Source organism: Cariama cristata, unplaced genomic scaffold (genome assembly GCF_000690535.1).
Source record: "Cariama cristata isolate BGI_N322 unplaced genomic scaffold, ASM69053v1 scaffold761, whole genome shotgun sequence".
Taxonomy (NCBI): domain Eukaryota; kingdom Metazoa; phylum Chordata; class Aves; order Cariamiformes; family Cariamidae; genus Cariama; species Cariama cristata.
Window position 1 is genome coordinate 37,875 of NW_009599598.1, and position 22,393 is coordinate 60,267.

The 22,393-nt window shown below is 36.7% G+C and overlaps 1 protein-coding gene across 1 annotated transcript in view; it reads left to right on the forward strand.

Annotated features, from left to right (window-relative positions):
• The window catches only part of BRE (brain and reproductive organ-expressed (TNFRSF1A modulator)), a gene marked incomplete at its 3' end in the record, with an annotated part of 91,580 nt that overhangs the window by 37,837 nt on the left and 31,350 nt on the right, over window positions 1–22,393 (forward strand). Inside the window, exons 5-6 of the mRNA XM_009709717.1 lie at window positions 13,788–13,982; window positions 19,262–19,336. Of these exons, the coding sequence (XP_009708019.1) occupies window positions 13,788–13,982; window positions 19,262–19,336 (270 nt within the window). The remainder of the gene's footprint in view (window positions 1–13,787; window positions 13,983–19,261; window positions 19,337–22,393) is intronic.

Here is a 22,393-nt window from a genome sequence, read left to right on the forward strand (position 1 = left end):
ATTCAAGGGGATGACAGAAACCAAGTTTTTCCTAGCATCTTTCCATCTCCTCTTCCTTCAATGCATTTCGACATTGGGAAATTATTCCTTTTTCTCCTTGTTTTAGTCTTCTGAATTTCTCTTTTCCCTTTTATTTGTCCTCTCAGTCCAGAATTGTTAGTATTTATAGTGCTGAGAGGGAATTAGCTACCTTGTATTACTTTGTCATTTTCTATTCGTGTAAAATCATTGTATATATTTAGCTCACTTTCTTTTTTCAAAATTTTAGCATTTCCTAGCACAGTTTACAAAACTTGGCTTTCTATCTCAAAGTGTAAGCAGAAGAGAATATGCTGAGGTCAGAAGTTCTGCTTTAGTTAATCACAACGTTTTGGTTGGTCTTTTCACCTTGCAAATCCAGAAATTAAAAAAATTTCTACAGTTCAATACTATTTATTTAATTTTGAGGGAACAAAATATCTGATAAGCCAGGTAGTTTTGCCTTTCTTGCTTAAATCTTGATAGTGTAGAATGCAAAATTAATTCCATTAGTTCTCCAAAGGGCTTGGTGGAGAAACATTTCCTTTCATTTTTTTGGCACAAGCTTCTCTGATAATGCAATTTCTCCCAAGAATATGGAAAATCTAGAATATTAGCTCTTAAAATACAGTATTTCAATCCAGGAAATAGTAGTTTTAGGAGAACATTAGGAATGTGCATGGATCATTTGACTGAAGGATAACAAAGTGGGAGAAAATGTTTTTTCTGCCGTTCTAACTAATGTGTATGTGATGAGAGACTTAATCATTGTGCACAAGTAAAATAGGGGGAAAAATTTTAATGGCTTTCCCTTCATAGTGTTGTATTAGGAAAAAAGAAAAAATATAATTTGTATTTGTCATCTGAGTTTCACTATCATTTTCATGGTCATACAGTTAGGTGGGCCAGAAGGTTGGACCAGAGTAACAGGAAAATCTTAATGTAAAGGCCAAAAAAAGATGTTTAGACTTATGTTTCTTTCCAGCTATGTCTGTTTAGCTTATTCCTGAGCCCAGAGGACTGGCGTCCTGAGTTTCTGGATCTTGAATTCCTGTTGAATTAATCTTGATTTCTCAATGATTTCACTCATTTCTTAGGTTGCTACCAGGTTTGAGAAAGACTGCTGTCTCTCTACTAGAACCAAACTGCATGTCTGAATGAATATTCTTTCTTCTGCTTCTCTAGTGTGAAATTGAGTAGCATACCCTGAAGTTCTGGTAAGTGCAGAAGGAGCAGTCATATAGCTAGGCATTAGTTTTAGCTGAGAGCTGCAGTATAAGCATTAGCAAAATCATCACTCATCTCTTAATTACTAGAGTTCTTGCATGGCAGGGAGGGATCATGGGCTTACTTTTGCAGCCTTGCTCTTCTCTGACCCTGTGATCCCTGGAGACTGGAAAGGCTAGAGGTGGGACAAGCTTGCATCCAATCCTGGGTGTGTGAAAGAGCTGAGCAGGCTGTCAGTGAGATGGTACACAAACCAAAGCTTAGGCTGTGCCTAAACCTGTACTCTGTATATAGTCAAAGCTCTGTTAGGTAGCTTTGCCAATATACTTTGGTTTTATGCTGTTCAGCAAGGGACCCTTGCATGAATGAAATCTGAATGCATTTCAGACTTAGTTGTTTTTTTTCTTAACCTCCTTTATTTAATTTTGAGTTTTATTTAATTTACTGGTCCAGTTAGATACTCTCTATTTCCATCTTCCCGGTGTTCCTTCCAGTTCTCCAGGATGTTTGCCTGAGTTTATGTGCAAAGTCCTTAACTTTAATAGTGCTAGGCAATTGATGTCATTATGGCACTTACCCAAAATGTTTCAAGATTTCCTTTGGAAGCCTTTTTCAATGTCTGAGGGTTCTCCAGTCTGCTTATTCTGTAGACCATGAGAATATCCCATCAGAGATACAGTCAGTCTGTATTAGTACCCTGTACTAATATGTCTTGCCTTAAGGATAAATCTACCAACATGAATGAGAGAAAAAAAATCTAAGTTGTGAACTCTGTGGTTACGTTAGATAAGAAACTGGAGGTAGGGAAGGCCTTTGAATATTCTTTAAGGGATAGTTGGAGTCACTGAATCTTCAATTATTCTTGTAGGCAATGACTCTGTTGGGTTTTGACTTGCTCCTTCCTAACATCAGTTTTTCATGTTGATGGATATTATCACAAGGGCAACTCACAGTCCACAAAGACAAAATAAAAGCTGCTTTTTTGTCTTGTCTTTTCTATCAGTTTTCAGAGACTTTGACCACTTCCAGAGACTTTTCACCAGTTCTCGTTTAAGGAACTATGCCTGGCAACTCTTCCACTACCTGTTTCAAAGACATCTAAATCTAGTGCTATCCCCTCTATGATCAGGGTGTATTACTGTTATTCCTTTTCTATAGAAAGTCTTAAAGGAATTTCTAGACTTTGTGAGGATAGTTTTAGAAAGTGCATGGAGGAAACCATGGAATTTGCTCAGATTTTCTCAGTGTATTACACTGCAATTAACACTGTGAACGCCTCTCTCGGTCAGCAGTGCTTTTTTGTGGCCAGTCAGGTTGATCTAGCAATACCTTAGTCTCATTCACTGTCTCTTCCCGGTGTATTTGATAGACATCCATTTTTCCTCCAAGAAGCACAACTTTCTCTGTTATCACTTACAGTTGCCTGAGGAAGCAACAAGATTGAGCAAATGAAAGACACTTCAGGTGGATGGTGTTGTATTGAAGGGAAAATACACGCTGTGATATGACTTCAGATAGATTGCCACTTGCCAGACACTGATGGCTAAATGCGTTCATGTATTTATATGTATATATAATATACCTGCTTTGCAGGAAATAAAGACCTTGCTAGTGGTAAGGTTGGTATAAAGGATTCCAGCATCTCATTGACTTTCAAGTCATCATTAATTTAAACCCAAAATATAAAGTTGGATATCCCAAGCCAGACGTATGAAACCAGAATGTCTTTTATTTGGAAGTCTGGGAGTGCAATAATAATGTTGGTATTGATAATTCTTTAATATGAACCAGCAAACTGATAATGTAGTTATGATTATTTTTTTTCTTCAGTTAATAAAAATATAATCATATTTTACTTGAGCAATGTTTTATTAAAATTTGGAAAAAAATTATTAGTAGAGGAACTGGCAGAAAATTAAAGGATTCTGGCCCTGATGTGTGATGGTACTGGCATGGTACATTCTACTTCCTCACAAGAACTCAAGAAGAGTAAGAAATGGCTTGGCTTGAAGGCAACAGCTTGTTACCTTTCTAGAAACACATTTACAAGGCTGTTTTTGTTTGGTTTTGTATGGGTTTTTTTTGTTGTTGGGTTTTGTGTGTTTGTTTTTTTTTTTTAAAGATTAAATCTAGCAGTGAAACCTCCTGAATTGAGAATACATTTAAATCCAATGTGGTACACCCATTGAATTCAAGTTGTTGAGCCACGATAATTCATTTTTCTGTAGAGAAAATTTGTCATTGCTTATGAATATGCAAACAGAACAGACTTTTAAATTAACTGATTACAGAAGGTCAGTTAGAAATAATCATTCTGTCTGATAATGCAGTTTCATATTTGATTAAATTCTAGACTGTGAATTCTGTTATAAATTATAATTTTACTTTTCTCCAATGGCATTAGTTTAAGTTCGGGGCCCTGCAGGTTCTTTCCTTCAGAAAGTATTCTTGGGTCAGAGAAATGTCTTTGTACTCAGGGTAATTTTCATTTCCCCAAATGGAGGAGGAGAACTCAAGCTATATTTTATTTTCTTTTTACTGGTCTAAATTTCAGCCTGTATTTGTTTCAAAACCTTTCTTTGTTTTACTCATTCTTTTCAGGCTTTTATGTCTGTGTTTCCCTGCTATCTTCCATCTAAGATCCTCAGGCATATCTGCTCTTTTTTTAAAGGTAACTACAGAAATATAGTTCAAATTTAGTCAACATCTTGTGTCTCTTGTTTGCAATATTAGTGTTCATATGGTATTACGTGAATTTTGCCGTATACCTGTCTTTCCAGAGATGCAGCTTTTACTTGCATAAAGGAACCAAATGAGTGTTCTTTTCTTATACTGCTTTTTTGATGAGATAACTACTTTGCATTAATTTGTACAATGTAGTAGAGAAATAATTTTGGTTTCCAATGTCTTATGATTTACACAATAGTATTCTGTAAATGTTTTCTTTAGGGATGGTATTTTCAAGGCCCTATAAACTCTCTTGTAGTACAAATGTGAAAATAAAGATGGAAATACTGCTTGGCCAAGGAGATCCACCATGTGATACATAGATTTTAATTTATGGGATTTTGGGAAAGGAAAAAATAGTTAGAAGAAAACAGTTCCGCAGGTACCACCCAGCAATAAATGCTCAAGGGATGTTAGTGGACACTGTCCAAAACATTAGCTGTGAAGGTTCTGCCTCTTTGCTGTAGCAAAATTACTTGTTTTGACGGGAAAGGAAAAACCCCAAGAACTGGTAAGAGTGAAAGGCTTGCAATTTGGGACTCTTGAGGTGAAGTGTTAACATTGAGACAGTGGTCTGTTCTCTGGTCCACTGAGGGTCTGAGGAGTTGAGGCCTGTTCACGCTTTCATCAGTGCATAATGAGTAAGTCTTTAGGTAAAAGATGCGTGTGCGTATGTCTTGTGTTGAAATTAATCTTATCTTCATGCTTTGTTCCTTTTACTTGCTGTGTCTAGTTAAATATGTATGCCTCTGGTAATAGACTCCCAAGGGGAAAAAAATGCTGTGTACTCATGTGGATTAGCTAATGATTAGTGCATTGGATTCCCTATCCCAGGATTTATACGTGTTGAGGGAATTAAGAAATTCCTTCTCGGAACAGATAAAGGTACCATCTGCTTTCTGAAAGAGGTGTGCTGGGAGGTCTGGAAAGGAACAAAATTTTCTCTAATCCCTTAGCAAAGTAGGACAAAAAATACTTATGCATGCCAAGTCTTTAGGAGATTAATTAGATAGTATTGTACTCTCTGTCTTTTGATAGTAGGCAGTTGTAGCTTTTAAGGGTCTGATTATCTTGTAAGAAAGCTCTATGGGAGAAACATGTGGCAGACATTTTCAGGAAGAGTGCACAACTTAAAAATGCACTCCTGGGCTCAGCTTCACAGTTTCTGCATCTCTAGAGCACCCTCAACATAGGAAGATCAGCTGTCTCTTAACTGTTCCTGCAGCAGGGCATGGGAGTAATTTGTATTAACCTTTGGAAGTTGAGTTCACTCCTTTTTCGGGTGAATGGTACTTGAGAGGCAGTGGTGCATTTATTCTAGATGAATCCGAAAGAGTGTTCTCTGTGTCTCTGATTTGCTGGGGTTTATTTTGGAGTCTCCTTGGGTATGGGATTGTTAATCAAGGATCACACTGTGGGCCAGTGGAAGAAAAGAGGGAAAATAATTTTATGCAAAATGTAAGGTGCTTTTCTGAAAGCAGAATTCATTTCCTAGTATGTTGTTTTCCTGCTCTGTATTTTCATACTAATTCAAGGCCTTCAGATAGTTGAGATTTCAACTAAGCATTTATAAGCTACTGTAATTTCTGCATCTAGTTTTCACAGCCTCTCATTAAAATTAAAAATAAAATAAATACTGACTATCCTAAGCTTTGCTTTATGCAAACTTTTTCTGTTACACACAGTAGCTAGTAGAGCACACAAGGTCTTGAAAGTTCTTTGGTTGTATTTGCCATGACAAAAGTGCTCCTGAGTTGAACTGTTTTTATGAAATGTTAAGTTTTGATGTTTGCTTGTGCCCAAAAATGATCATTTCAAGCAAATCATTCCAGAAAGTTGTTCCAGTGGTGCTTTGAGGGAGGGGGATATGAAGAACCTGTGAAAATAAGATGACAAGTAGATGGCATGTAGGTTTACAGTGATTGATTTGAAGCTGCAGCCTGTAGGATGTTTAAGTGCTGGCTGCTAAGAAACTGAAGCCTTTGAAGTTGTTACAACACCCCAGCCCTGCAAATACTGTGAAAAATATCTGTTGATAGAAAGATGTGAGCATATGGCAGATAATTATCCTGTGCCTTTTTCTGTGAGCAATTTCCCCGTGGTGGCCTGTGAAGACTATAGCAAAGCAGGGACTGAAACCAGATATCCCAGTTTCTAGACTACTGCTGTAACCACTGGACCCATGTCTCCTCTGGTTTTTACAGAGCGTAAGTGCTGATATCACAGTGTGATCTTTCTTATTTCAGGTGAAGACTTACATTGGTACTGATTTTAAGCCACTGTAGGACACAAGTTGTGTGCATGTGGTGTGCAGAGATATAAACAAAATGCAAATCTGTACTTACATTATTCTTTATGATAATTCTGGGTGATAGATGCTATAGAAATCCGTTACCACTGTTACGGGCTTGGGAGGTTTTGTTTACTGACATTTTCTCGTGAAAGTTAATTTCTTGCTTAGAAATATAAAAGTACACCAACTTAAAATAAGATCTTGGTGTTGTTTCCTGTAGTATAGCCAGGAAAAACAGTTGCAATCTGTCTTCTTTAAAATCACATTCCTGGAAGATATTCTGGCAACCTGGATATTTAAACACATTTCAAAGAAAAACAACTTCAGATCAATTAGAAATTGTTATCGTATTTTCTTTCTGATAGCACAGAATTATAGTTTGCTGCAGACATTGCCTGGAGCTAAGAAATAAGCAATAGCCTGTGAAGGAGGCCATGAATTAGCTGCTTATGGAACACGAGGTGCATTATGTTCTGAAAAAAGGCGAAATAGGTGATCACGGACACTAAGTAGTTTGCATAGGTTCTTGATTATCTTTTTGGAAGAATAAAGGAAAGAATAAAGAAATAAAGGAACTCTTATTTTTGGAAGAATAAAGCAAAGCACAAAATGTTCCAGAACAAAATTTAAATGTGATTTCTTTGCCAAAAGTTGAATAGTATGGCTACTTTGGAATGCTAAATTCTACGTATCTTTGCTAGTAGGCTGAGAAGCTACTTCGTGGGGGGTTTTCACTTGCCTCACCTCTAAGAAGATCTTTTTAAAACTTGATACTGTCTGACTGCAAATTTTCTTTGTCTCTTTTTGAAATCCAGTTGGTGTCATTGCTGTTCATTTAAATCAGTTACTGTTGAAATGGCTTAAATTTCACTCTGTGGGTGGCCTTATATCTTTACTCTGCCTATTTATACACACTTGAAGTCTATTCATTTTCTCAACACTTTGGTCATGTCTGATGGTCTAAAACCCTTTCCCTATCAAACTGCTCTCTTACTATGCAGTCAACTCCTGTAAGGAAACAGGATCAAGAGCCAGGGAATTCGAAGATTGACTTTGCACCCCAACAAAATCTGTGGGGTTATACTTCTTAGTGAAAATTAATGCTCTTTGGTGAGCTTGTTTAAATTAATATCTGGCAGATCTTCAGAAGGGATCTCCTGAATCACTTCAGATTTCTCCAGTGTAGACACAGTTTAATGGATCCCTATGGTCTACTAGTCTTGTATAATAACTGAATGTTATTTTTCCATTTATATTGCCACACTGCGTGAGGTGGAGAGCAAAGTTGGTGGATGTACATGCTGTTGGTTAATTACTCTGAGGTCTAGATAACTCTTTTCTCAAAGACCTTTTCCTGAAACTTAGTCCAAAAATGAAAAAAGTTAGCAATTTCTGGGGAAGCTTCTGCCACAAAAGAATATTCAACTTCATTTATGTTGAATTGCTTACTCACAGATAGGTAAATAGTTATTGGCCATCTTTTGTATGACAGTAGCTACACCTGTGTGAGCAACCATGTTTCTGGAGTCTGGAAGTTCTTATGGAAGTTCTTGTTCCATTACTTTTCCTATAGATCATTTTGAATTCATTCCCTAATTGGAAAAGTGAGAATTAGCCAGTTGTGACAGATGACTTTACCAGGCTTTTATGTCCACAAGAAAATACGTAGTCATCTTCTGATACTATTAAACCTGCTACTAAAATAAACTCCATAAGATGAGGTAACAATTTACCTTTTTAGAAAATGGAAGTTACACAAGTTGTGGTATGGCCAAGCCAAAAGGCCATTAAAAGGTTGAAATTAATATCGGAAGTGTGGAGTTGCTCCTAGTTCTAGTGGCGATTATGGAGAGGCATGCAAGCAGTGTCTAGATGGAAGAGAATTGTTTAATTGAGCCTCCATGTGCTCAGAAATGATAGGTAAGTTCTTCCATTATATGCTGAAAAAATGATAACATTAAAAATGATCGTAACCGGTCTGAGATGTGCATATAAGCCTTCATATCAGATGAGCATGAATGCAGAACTAGTTGCAGATGCACAGTCTGTGTTGATTCATACTTTTATATTGCCGTACAGTAGGCCGCTTTCAGTCTAGCTGGCCAAGTTTTGAGGAGCTTGGAGAGTTTGAATTGCAGAGTTCACTTAAAGATACCTGTTGGCAAACAAGACAGGGAATTGGATCCAAGTCAGGATTTCTTTATTTTAAATGCATTAGTGATTGTTCTGTAAAATTTGATTAACTCTCTGGAAAGTCTGCAGAAATCTCATTTCAAATTAGAAAAAAAATATTGAGTGAAATATGTAACTTAGTCTGTTAGCACCCAAGTCGATATGCTCATTTTTTAATATAAAATTCATTTTAATTGCAATTTTATAGCAATTTCAGATAAAAACCCCCTCTCTTCTCAACATGCATGTGATTTTGGTTCAATTATGTGAATGTATAAATTTTGTCAGGGACAAAATTGAAGGTCATGATGAGCAGAGCAGAAGGACATTTTGATAGAAGCCACAGAAAGCAACAAGTCTTATGCTGTATATGTATTTGCTGCTTCTTTCTTTAATTGTTTTTTTCATACCTGCCAGGCTTCAACAGTCTGCCTGTAGAAAATGAGGTTATGTGTGTTTTCATATTTCCAGGATTTTTCTGAAGCTGTAACAATTAGAAGTCAGAGTTTTGAATGTGCATTCAGAGCATAATTCTTATGCAAGATCTGAGTTTTGTGGCAAAATTCAGAGCCATGGAACATAGAAACACTGGAAGCTTGCTCTGTTCTTCTAATGTTTTAAATATTTTAAAATACTATTTCTCAAAATGCTGTATTGACTAGGGTTGGAATACAGCCTCCAGGCAGACAACCAGAAAATGAAGTGCAGAGGCTACTCCTCCTCCTTTTTGCTCCAAAGCCTTTACTTTAAGATTTTGCTGATTAAAACAATTTCCAAAGTGTAGTAGTGAATATATTACTGCATTGCTAAATAAAATTTTATTTATAAGATCCTTTATCTCTAAAGAAGGAGGTTAGTTTACTGCTGCAGGGATACTCCTCTCATTGACTAGTGACAAATACTTGCATGTCCTCAGAAGAATCATTATAATGCCAAAATTATAGTGATTAAGACATTCTACAAGGGATCAACTTGATAAACATCGAAGTCTGCTTTAGTTAGGTTTCAACAATGCAGGTTACAGGTAGTTGCTTACTTTGTCTTTGATTTCAAAAATAGAAGGAAGATTAAAGAAAGTACCGTTTGAAACTGAGAGAACAATGTAGCATGTATTTTGACATACTGTTGAAATTGGATCACAATAAAATGGTTTAAAAGTATTTTCAGATGAATGAACCTAGTGCTTAGGGCAAACAAGCAACACTTAAAGATATGTAAAAAGAAATTTTATACATAAATATGTCATTGTATTCGGAAGTGTTTGTGTTAGATTTATAAATTTAGATCTTCTGAAAATAGCAGCACTTCTGCGAAGTTAGCAAAATGGATAGAAATGTAATGGCCAATTGCCAAATGACAAGTACTGCAATAATGTAATTCTAAAGTTAAAAGTTAATGTTTCTTTAAATCAGAGCTTGTGTTATAGAAAATTTGTGTAACTGTTGTATATTTACTCTTTCATCAGCGAGAATCCATTGTAATTGATGTATGTACTGGGTGGATTGTTGAATTTTTCTCCAGGTGATTTCATTTTGTAAACAGTTCATACTTTGTTTGAATCTTTAGTTACTGAATGAAAGGTATTTAGTAAGGATCCTACAGTCAAGTCATTCATTTTAATTCCTGTAGCTTTAAGGCAATATAGTAGAAACACTGTTTTGATGCGGTGTTCTGGAATTCTTTGAAGAAAGCGATACTCTAGCTCCATGCTGGACAAATGACAATGGATTTCCTTTTGCTCTTTTTGTACTGTAGTGTAACGTTATTTAAAAAACAAAAGGTTCAGTTGCATTTAGGTCAGTTATTAAAATATTGTTGGTCATTTCCTTTGACAGAACATTTCTATTGTGTTATACCAATGTCATTAGGAGGAAAGGTTATTCCCACTTGTCTGGCTGATATCAATACGTACTGGCATATTACATCCTCTGGCTTTCTGGAAATGCTTTATTTGAGCAGCAGCTTGGGAACAGGAAATTTAAGGTTATGCTCAGTCTGGTTTCAGACTGCGTGGTACAAAATGTGTTTCCTAGAAGATGCTGTCTACCTGACAAATGTTTTCTAACATTTTGTAGACTCTGATAAGCTTAAATGGGTTCGAGTTGGGCATAAATTTTTACCAGCTGTAGATTGCAGACAAGGAAGAACAAGGCTTTTAGTCACTCCATAATATGTATTTGAGGAACTTACACGAATCATGTTAGTATCTCACCCATTCACCAATTACTCTGGAATGTTGTTCACCTTTTAAGATATGGCAACGATAATATTCCCGTTTTATAGTTATTCTTACTGTGTAGGAGGAAAAAAAGAGTACTTTTATTTCAAGCCGTGATCAATTGTGAAGTCTGAGACACTGTGGTAGCTTCTAAAGGCAGAGGTTCAAGGATGGCATCTTAACCATGCTGAGCAGCCCTTTCTACCAGAATCATAGTAAGCAGGAGAATAGGAGTACAGTTTAATCCTGTAACTGTTCATTGAACTATTCATTCATCCATGTAAAACAGAGCAAACTGTGATCAGCAGTTATGTCCTGTTGTATTTCTTAAGCTGAGCCTGTCAGTCTTGGGTGAATCTGTAAATTATGTAAACCTCAGGCCTTTTTCAAATCTGTACTCTAGAGGTGTCTCCCTAAGTGCTCCATACACACTCTAAGACTTTAAGTTTTCCTTTTTTACCAAAGCAAGAACAATGTCTGTGTTTCTGAAGAATGAGAGCACTATCTTCCAAAACTGTTTCCCCCAGCCATTTTCATGTGACAAGAATGTATGTTTTTCATCCTAATCACGGGAATGAGTGATGCATAGATAGTTAACACAGCATTGCCAGCCGTAGTCATTCATGACATGAATCCTGTTGCTGAAAGTCATGACAGTGGTCTAAAAATCATCTTTATGAGATAGAAAAAGGATTGTATTTTTAAATTGTATTTCTTTTATTTTTGTCTCTTTTTTTTTTCCTGGATGTAGGTAGTGCATACACAAATTTCTTTGCCTTTCTGGTAGCTGTTAAGTTAAATGAGGAGGAGTGGAGGGGATGGGTAGAATGTAGCTGAGATTCTCTTAAAATTGATCCCCTCCAGGACTGAGGACTTCAGGAAAAACAACATGTGGTAAGATTTGAGGTAAAATTGCCTTAGTAAACGTTATAGATCTTTATTTTTTTTTTTCCTCCAAAAAAGAGAGATTTTCAGGGAAGCAATATGTATTTCATGTCGCTTTCAGTGACAAATTAGACTTGGTATGTTTTAGCATCATCACTTGATGCTGAAAATAAGAAATTCATTTTGATAACATCCTAATATATATGACTTCAGAGGGAAACAAATACAAAGTTGTGGAAAGAGAAATGCTTGAAGTATTAAGCCATCATACACTTATACTGAAGTCTGTATAAAACCATTCCAAAGGGATACATCATGAACTACAGTCATTAGAGATAATAAAATTTTTAAGCCTTTTTAATGGAAATGGCCACATAGTTAGAGAAGAGGCTACAAGTAGGATTCATTGTAGAGCTGAAGGTATGGAGCCTGGTGAATAACAGATGAAGCTTTCTATCTACCTTTCCAGAATATCAGAAAATAAAATTTTTACACAGCTCGTTAATCTCATTCCAGGTCAGAACTATGGAGTCTCACCTTGATAAGATCCTCTGTTTCAGTTTGAAGTTTTTTGTAAGCCTCTTCATAGAATCAAAAAATAGCTGAGGTTGGAAGGAGCCTTTAGAGGTCATCTTATCCAGCCCCCCTGCCTGGGCAGGGTCAGATAGAGCAGGCTGTGCAGGACCTTATCCAGTCAAGTTTTGAATATCTCCAAGGACGGAGACTTGTCAACCTCTCTATGCAACCTATTCACTTGTGTTTATTAGTTTTGGTGTTATACAAAGTACAAATAGTTTGTATATTTTAGAGGACATGGTTTTTACCCAGCTTCATTCATTTCCTTAACATAGGTTAAGAAACATAATTTTTATGTGTTTGAATACAAGGCAGTCTTAAGATAGCTACTTCAAAGTACAGAAATATTTTCTGTCCTTTCATTGTGGAAAATGCTGCATACCAAAGCAGTTTTTCCACTGAAGAGGTAGAAAAGGGCTAATGCTTTTTTTGTCCTTGCCGAAGAATGTAAATTATGCATATAATTTGTTTATGAAATGTCTGAAACTTCCAGGACAAAAGTAACCATGCCATCTGTAACTACTTCGAGTTCAGATATTGCTGAGTAATTTTATTTGAAGCTACTGTATTATATCTTCACTTAGTTGTAAAATGCAGACATCTTTGCCAATTCTAAGAGTCTTAATGTTAACTGTACAAACCATGCAATTTAAAATCCTGTTGCAGCTAGTTTGTTGTCATAACTCTATGTAATGTACAGAAATACAGATTAATTTTGCTTATAATCAAAGCTGACCAAAGGCCACATGACTATGTTAACATGTCCTGAGCTTGTATCAAGAAGACCTGTTGAGGATGTAAGTACAAAGCATATGAGGACCTAAGTATTTTTGCATCAGATCTGTCTCATGTCCTGTCAGCATGGACTACAGGGTGAGTCCTCATCTGCCTTTAACATAGATCCATTCAAGGTCAACCAGATGTAGCTATGCAACACTGATCGTGTTAGATATGGTTTGTAAACAGAAAACCTTCCTGCATAAAGCTTACTGTGCATGGAAGACTGATCTAAACCAATGTTAGAGTAGTTAAACTGAGACATAACATTGCTTCTGTGCCACTGACACAATTATCTTCATTGTATTAACGTTTTTATTTGTGTTAACTGTGTTTCTTGATGTACAGTCAACTTGTAATAAAAACTTCTTCCAGGCACATTGAAGAGACTTGTGTATGGATGGCATTTGTGTTAAGAAGGTGAGTCGCGGTAACTCTAGTGAAGAGACAGTCAAGGTGAAGTAAAACACAAGGTTGGGGCAACAGAAGAAAAACTATTTGCTTCGTCACTGTCGATCCTATATCCATTATTTGAGTAATGGAGCAGAGTTGTTTCCGTAGTTAGTGCTGATTTGGCATATTCACTTGGCTGACTGTGTTTTGAGTCAGAAGCTGTGCAGGGTTGTACTTGTCTGATCTCTGTATGTTTCATATCAGAGTTAATTTTTTGAATTGAAACTTTTCAAATTCTTAGATGCAATAGTGTAATTTTAGGGAAGAATAGAATGGTAATTTGGGCCTGTCTATGCCTGGTACTAGCCCTCTTATCAGTTTTCTTGTAGGTCCCTATATGGACTCATGCATATGCACCTCTGGTATCAGTATGAAAGGGGGAGTGCTTGTCTCTCTGCTGCTGTAAACGATTTTGGTCTCTGTTCTTGTCTAATTCAACAGAATTTAGCTTCTTGGAATCCTTCAAACCCTGAATGCCTCCTACTTGTTGTGAAAGAGCTTGTGCAGCAGTATCACCAATTTCAGTGCAGCCGATTACGTGAGAGCTCTCGTCTCATGTTTGAATATCAGACTTTACTTGAAGAGCCCCAGTATGGAGAAAACATGGAAATCTATGCTGGCAAAAAAAACAACTGGGTAAGCTATTAAGGATATTTCTGCTAAAATGCTTTCAGTGATCCTTATATTTTAATAAATACAGCTCTTGCCTTGGAAAACTTGAGTTATTTCTGTGTTTCTCCATGCTTTCTGTTTGCAATGGGGAAAACTTCTATTTGACTCCAGCTCACTTTCTATACTCCCTGTTTTTTGCGTTGCTCTCATTCCACTACCCTGGTTGAACCAGATTTCCATGTGAGTAACTGTTTTTCAACCTGATGTTAGTTAATCTGATTTATCTGATGGAAAATTTGAAAACCGTTGAAAAGCCTATGCAGTATTTACAGACCACAGTACAATGTGATGTGAAAGTTTGAGTTAGCTCTGAAGATTTGAGGGGCAGAATAACAGTGTTAGTATGACACCCTGCCCAGACAAATCAGTCTGCTTAGGGGTAAGATGTATTAGGATGTGGTTCCACATTTAATTGATAGCTGCAGCTGCCTATATCTCTCTGGCCGTTGTCTAAGATGAGACGAGTTATTTCAGGAGCCTAAGCTGGAGAGGAAAAAAAAAAAACAAAACAACCCACTAATTTTCTGCAGGACAGGAGGAAGTGAGATGGACCAGAGCAGTGACTTTGTAGGGCTGTGTCTTCATATGACAGTCAGACATTAAACTGACTTATCTGTTTCCTGAAGTTGTATGCTTTGCCTGGGAAATGTGCCATGCTGTGTAGAAACACTCTACGTATGCCATCTCAGCTTTTTAAAATGAGGCTATTGGCAATGTAGACATTTTGGTTAGTGTGTGAATTGATTTCTTTTTTTTTTTAAAATTTTTTAAGTGATCTCTGCCACAGAGTAAGCTTTGCAAAAATCAGTTTTTTTCTGCTGGTAATATATTTGTCATGGGAGGTTTGGAATATGATATATCAGGAAATATATAATTGTGTTTATGCTGAACGTGTCCCCGTCTTGCTTTCAGCAATAGGATACTCTTAAGATATACTGGTCTTCAGAAGCAATATCTTCTGAAATAGATGCAGTCTGAAAATCAATGAAAATTCAGCATTCCTGTTACCAGGGCCTAGAATTCAGTTTTATGTCACTTTGATCATCCTTAAGTTACAGGTGACGCAAGGATGTTCATTTTACAACTCTCAGTACTTACATTCATATGTTTTTCTTATACAAGTCATCTAGGCTTTTTTATTTTAAGCCAAGTAAAGTTTTCTTTATCTGAGAATTTCAGATCTTTTTTTATGTTTATAGATCACAATATTTCATTGAAATTAATTTGTTCTTGAATGTTATTCTCTATAGTTCGCATTACAGGCGACTTGTCACATCTGTAAATATCATCAGAGTGGTTTATTGAAATGCAGAAAGCTTTCTGAACTGTACTGAGATTTTATCATAATTTTTGGCAGCTGCCAAAATTCTACTCAAGATTGTAGAAAACTAGGGGGTTTTTCTTTTTTTTTTTTTTTTTTTTGTTATAGGAAAGCCATGTCTACTCAAACATTTTGAATCTTTCCTCAGTCTTTGGTGACTGAATAAAGAACTTTTTTTTTGCATTTGAAGTACTGTCTTAGTTAAAAATATTCCAACAAAATACATCTTAAAATACATCTTAAATACATTCTGAGGCAAATCTTGTTAATCATTGCAGAGCTATTTGAGGTTTCTGTAGCGTGTGCTTTGTTTTCAAAGTTTACATTCTCTATCAAGAAGACTCTGAGTCTTGTTTGGAGATTCTGTGAACCTGGTATCTACATGATAGAGGCTTGTTTATGAATGTCTTAAAACTCAAAACTGTGAAACTAACTTGTGTAGTTCTCCTTCCTGTCCTTTACAACTGTCTTGTTAGTCTTGGTGATCAGCGCAATAGGAGTGTGTGTCTTAAAAGCAAGAGGTAAACTGCATGTTATCTTCTCTGCCTAGAAGTCATTGAAATTCATGTTGTTGCTGCCTCTTGAGAATCGATAGTAGCTCAGCAGACTTCTGAAATAATCATCTATGAATGAATCTTGCACTGTATTATGAAAGCAATCCTCTTAAGTGCACGAGTTAAAAAACTTTGAAGAGGAAGCCTGAATTCAGTGCTGTGTACCAAAATAGAACAGAAATTTGCTTTTATACCTTTGTTCCAGTATCTCCGGTTTCCTGAAGTGATCTCTAAGATCTATGACAAATAGACAAATTGTTATCTAGCTTAGTAGCTTCATGTTGGCAGAGTACCAGCTGATACAGATGCCCATTAACTAATCTGTCAGTGCTGTGGCCAGAAATTCATCTAACTTGACCTGATGCCTGTTACCAGCAGGTTGGGTAGGCAAGCACCATGGACAGGGACTGCTCCCTGCCCATCCAGGGCATTTTGGAAGTCATACTTTGCAAAATAATGTTGATTGAACATTATAAAAGATCTAGACTTTTAAGTCCTTATTTACTTCCACATCTCGGAGCAACTGAGGTTTTGGTCAGAGGCCATTCATCTGTTCAGTGGCCATCTCAGTTCATCAAACTTGGTGTTTTACCAGAAATAATTTTCTGGATTTTATGGCAAATATGTCTGGCATTTTTTGTAAGTCCAGACAAGAAGCGCTGTCTATAATACCCATTTTACTCTGAATAAAAAGTGAGTGCCCTAACTGTCATCAGAGCAGTCTTAGTGTTATACATGCACGGTGGTTTTTCTGCATACATAGGTAATACAGCATCAGAAAGTTGACATCTATCCTCACAAGTAGTGTCATCAGGAAAGGTTTCAGAGTCTGGCTTTAATTTAATACAGGCTCAGTTTTTGTTGCATAGTGTTTCTATATGCAATTGCTTTGCCTCTGTTGTGTGAATACCAGGGACAAACTTTAAGGGCAATCTGAACTAGCTGGCAGTAGCGTGGATTACAATGTAACATCACAAACTCTTTTGGCAAATGATATCACTGGCAAGGTTCCATTGGAAAGATTTTGGTTGCATTCAAGATCTTGGGTTTTTCTTGTTTAATAACTGGAAGGCAGAATGAGTTATCTCTAGTTCATGCCTGATACATAGACCAAGAAACAAACTGACACTGATATGGGCATTGCTTATTGTATGTCTGCCTAATACAGCATCTCTAAGTGCTTAACTGCTTGGGGTGAAATCTTTGCTTAATTTAGGCATAAAATAATTTAAGGAAGCCAGTTCTGTATAATTTTTTCCTTCTCAGTTTTCTTTCATGTCAGTACCACAGAAAATAATGTGCTTAGCAAACAATCACTTATATTCCTCAGCTGCCCCTCTTAGCAGCTTGCCATTCATTTTGGAAAGCCAGTTTCCATTGGCTTTGATCTCCCGTACTTTCTGAGAGAGGCTTGTGCATCGGCAAGCTGGTTTCCTTTGGTATTTTATTCAGCCAGTTCCTTTATGAATCAATATGCATAGCAATTGATGTAGTCCATCATTATGGAGGCTTGCGATCTGGTTGTATATGGCCAGTGGCAACCTTCATGTTTTCTGTTATGCTGAGCTCAAAGCAATTTACGGATTAGCACAGCTAATCAAGAGGGGAGGCAGAAATACTGACTATTTTCCAAAGGCATATGGCTAATTTTTGGTATCTGTACAGGTGACTTTGAACACTTTCCTGATGAATAGTTGTAGCCTTTTGCAAGCTGTCCTCATAGCTATGTGGAGTTCTTGTAATAACATCTACTACAGGCAATAAAGCAGTGGCCTGAAAAGTATCCTTCTGACATCTGTGTGGATTATAAGGCCTTGAGTATTGAGAGGTCTGAGCCATGGGCACAGGTTGCCCAGAGACATTGTGGGATCCTCATCCTTAGAGGTATTCAGACACCGTCTGGACATAGTCCCAGGCAACCTGTTCACTGTCAAGATTCTCTACATCTCTTCTATGGGTCACTGCTGCATTTTATAGAAAGGATACTTCCGTTATTTGAAACGTATTGCAGGCTTTTGCTTACCACAAGGTATAGTTGTATACACAATAAAGGTGATCCTGTTTAAATCTAGTATAGTATTTACATTCACTCTTTTAATGAGAATTGCAATGTGCACATTCACCATAATGCATGTGCACTTTGTTAAAATTTGTATGTTGTACGCTTCTTGTTTAAAGTATTTTTCTTCCCAGTTTGTCTGGCTATGCAAAACACTTAAAACACTAAAATGAAAATTATGTACAGATAGCTATAGTCAAGAAATAGTGAAGTAGTACATGTGTGTTACTGTGGAAGAGCAAATGCTGCATACTCATGCAGCTTTGATTTGTCCCCTTGCCTGTTTAAATGATGTACTGTTTTCTAAAAATTGTATGTCATCGTGTGACTAAGTAGCATATGTATGCAAAAATAGGGCAGTGTTAAAACTGAAAAAAGCTTTGCTACCTTGTCTCAAGATATCCTAAGTTTTTGTACTTAACTGCATAAAATCAATGTTTAACACTTTTTGTACCGCTAATTCAACATGAGAAATATAGCTGCTGTATGGCTACTTTATTGGATTAAAAAACAGAGATGACAAAAAATTAATATGGAGGAAATCAGGCAGGCATTTGTTTTTCAAAGAGAACCAATTTCATTGCTTCATAGCCAGGTGGACAAAGTCTGGTTTTAAGGAAGTTTATGAAACAGAAAGGAAATCCTTTCCATTTCCTTTGCATACACTTTATGCATAAAAAAGAGCAATGTGTAGGGGACACTTGGCAAATCTTCAGTAAATGGTTGTCTAGGTGTTAAGAGTTACACAATTCTGAAAACAAATTATATAAAACCTTCTATGTCAGTTCATTCCTCTGTGTTTATTCAGAGGACACTTGATACATTCTCACCTTACTCAACACAAATTCTTTTACATATATTTGCAATGTTTGTGAAGATGCCTCTTTTTATCTATACGCTCTTATAAATTTGTCAGGTTTTTAGCTTTGCTTTCAGACCATTTGCAGGTCTTGCTGGACCTTTGTCCGGAAATGAGTACAGCCAAGATACATCTATATTTAGGGCCTAACAAAGTATAGTCTGATTTTTGTCATGCACATTGTTGTATTCTGACTACTTTTTGCTGTTGACTTACTGGCAATGATGTTTTATGGGTTTTAAGGTGTTTTCTCATGTAACATCTGTGAAATCTGTAAATTATTTTTTTCCTTTTTGGTAATTCCACTGAGAAATGTTGTTTTAAATATCAACTCTTCTGTATGGTATGAGCTCTTACATATTTTTCTGATTAATATTTAATCTTTAGAACGTTCCATTTGTGGTTCTGTTTTAGACACCATGTCTCATTAGTGGTACCTTTTTTCCACAGACTGGAGAATTCTCAGCTCGCTTCCTCTTGAAGTTGCCTGTAGATTTCAGCAATATTCCTACGTACCTTCTCAAGGTAAAATGAATGTCTAAGCTGACAGTATTTGTGAGAGAATATGAATTGTTGAAATGTTCTTAGTAACTATTTTGACTTTCCTGCCCTCCTCCTCTCCCACAGTTTGAAAGTCCACCATTTATAACCTGATTGGATTATGTTTTGGAAAGGTGACGTTAGACATATGGTTGTTTTGCGTGGCGTTTTACCATGTAGTAGATATAGACCTATCACTCTAAATGACCTTGCAGGATTTGAGTTGTTGTAGAAGATCACATGCAATGCAGATGTTCTGGGTTTTTAGACAATATGGTAAGTAGCAAACTCTTGACCATATCCAAGGTATTATCTTGGGGAATAAATTTGAATATTTCCAGATAAACTCTTTTATATGAGTCTATGGGATTTCATGCTATGTAAGTGTTGGGTTTTTTAATGAACAGTCCAGTTGTACCAGTGGTCTTGATAGCAGAGGCAGAAAAGCAAGCTAAATATACCATTTCTTAACAGGGAGTGAAAGCAAATACTGATGACATGAACTAAAGGTTTCGATGATTACTTTGCTTCATTGTTTACAATGAACACTAATTTGATCAGATACTTTAGAACGTAGGACTATAGAGTATTGATTTGGATTGGAAAAAGGTATTTCTTTGCTGAGAGCTAAAAAACCCCTTGTGACAAACTACCAACATGGAATTATTTGAAACGAGTGGTTTTCACAACAGGAAGACAGTCATTCTTTCAAGCAGTTCCTGTGGAAGCCCACCATAAGGTCAATGTTACTATATTCAGAGAAAGCAGTGAGAGATCTGCGTTCTCTCTCTCTGTCATTACTGTCAGAATGAAGTGCCAGAACTTCTACTAGAGACAAGGTTTGAGTCAGCTGATGTTACCAACACCTATCTTTCATTTAAACTGCATGTCTGCCTCCTTACTCAGCTTTTTACTTTTAGATACTTGGGTAGAAGAACAGCTACTTAATGTTTAGCAGCTAATGTGTAGAGACGAAAATGTCAATGTAGATCCTATTACCTCCTCTTCATCTTATTGTTACAGCTGTCTTCAACTATTGTTTGAACACAATTGCAAGTGTGAATCTTCAGTGTTTCTCCAAATAAAATGTCTCTAGCTAATAACCATGAAAATAAAGGCAGGCACAACTATAATCTGACTGAAATTTTTGGTTGTAGTCTGAGATAGGTATCCTGTGATCTCTTTGCCTTCTGTACACTGTTTGCTGTTTGAGTAATGAGCTGCTCCTAACTTTCTCATAAGCATCCAGATATTTTCAGTTTGTTCCTATGTTCATCGTAGCAGCCCTTCTCCCAGCTGCTATCTTTCATCAGGGCCTTCTCTTCTCACTTGATGAGAGTGTTTCCAGTCAGATGTAAGAGGACTGGCCAAGGCCCTTTCAGGAAGGATGGTGTTGAGAAGCAGGATGCAGCAACAGTTCACCTGGACTGCAGGATAGCTGTGATTTGCTTCTGAAAGACTCTGTAGAAAAAAGGAGACTGAGAACATCTCACGTGAACTATGCTGTCTGCTCCAGCCAGAACTCCCAAGTGCCAAATTTTCCAGGACCAATTTTAAACTGGTCAAGAATTTCAAGGACAAATGCATACCCAGTATGTTCGATAGCTTCAGTCACAGGACTCTCTTCTACCTCTGTTCCGCCTCTGGGAAAACTGCATGACTTGGAGGGTGGAAGGTGGTGTATGACTTACGTAAATAACTGTCATCATGTAGGAACACTGTGATAGAAACAGATTCTACTTTTGTTTCTAAAGAGTGGCGTCTGAATGCATGACTCCTCTTTGCTGTAATTCCCTATCATCTTCACTAAACATCTTCCACCTTCTCTAAACAGGGTTGGTATACTGTGGATAAATCATCAGTGCTCCACAACTGCTTCCTGGGGCGTTGTTCATGCTGAGTACTGAATGATTCATTAGTCTGAAGGAAAACATGTATTTATTTTGTATGCATATATAAATTGTGTGATGTGAAGAGGCACGTACAGAAGGTAGCAGAATCAAAGTTTCCCAGTCTGCTTTTATTTTGACATTTCTAAAATTTTAATGTCTTAGCTTTGGGGTTTTAAAATTTATGTATTTTTATATGTAATAGCCTGGATTTTTACAACAGCAGATCCTTCTTGATGGGCAATGTACTGATGAAATCCTTAGCTATCTTATGTAGACTTCTGCTATGCAAACTGACAGCTTAACTGTCTGTGGTAGAAAAGTGATACGTAGTCTGGATGAGTAGCCACAGGAGAAGAAATATTGTTTTATTCCAGTAGTGTTTGTTAACAGCAGAAGAATGGTTTGACTAAGGCTCTAGCATGGATTATGACAGAGTGTGCTCTGTAGCACGCACGGATCTTTTACCTCTTCTGCCTTTAGCTCCTTATATTCTGAGATTACCAGCTATATGAATGTCATTTCATATGACAACAATATATAGGCAGGTAGAATGGGAACTACTCTATTGTGATTGAAATAATTATGCTCTGACTACTCCAAATTCATAAAGCTACTTAAAAAAATTCAGTTGTTTTTTTCAAGTTATCCATGTCTTTCTTACGTCTTTTCTTTTCTTTGGATGAGACTTTTGACATAAACAGGTCATTAATTTGGTGCAATAAAATAGGAGTTTATTTTTCATTATGTCTGCTAGTTATGTTGACTTCAATGCTACCTGCTGGATTACGGTACATGATAGAGCATCTATTGATGCAGTGGAAATAATTGTTACTATATTACCCTGAAGGGTGGAAGAGCAGTCAGCAATTGAAGGCTGCTGGTATATTAACAGCGTAATGTTTAACTGCAGAATTTAATGTGTTTGAATTATGTTCTAGTCTGTAGCCAGCCTTATAGTGTGCAGTAGCTTCTCTGTAATGATATGCAAATTTCAAACCTGTGTTATGCTTTCTCTGCCATCTTCTTTTTTGATGTTTTATTATATTAAAATCTGATGAAATATTTAAAGACCATTATTTCTGCCACATCAATCAGTCCTAGTACCCCAACGAATTCTGATGCTCTTCTGAAATTTTCATTGATGTCAGTA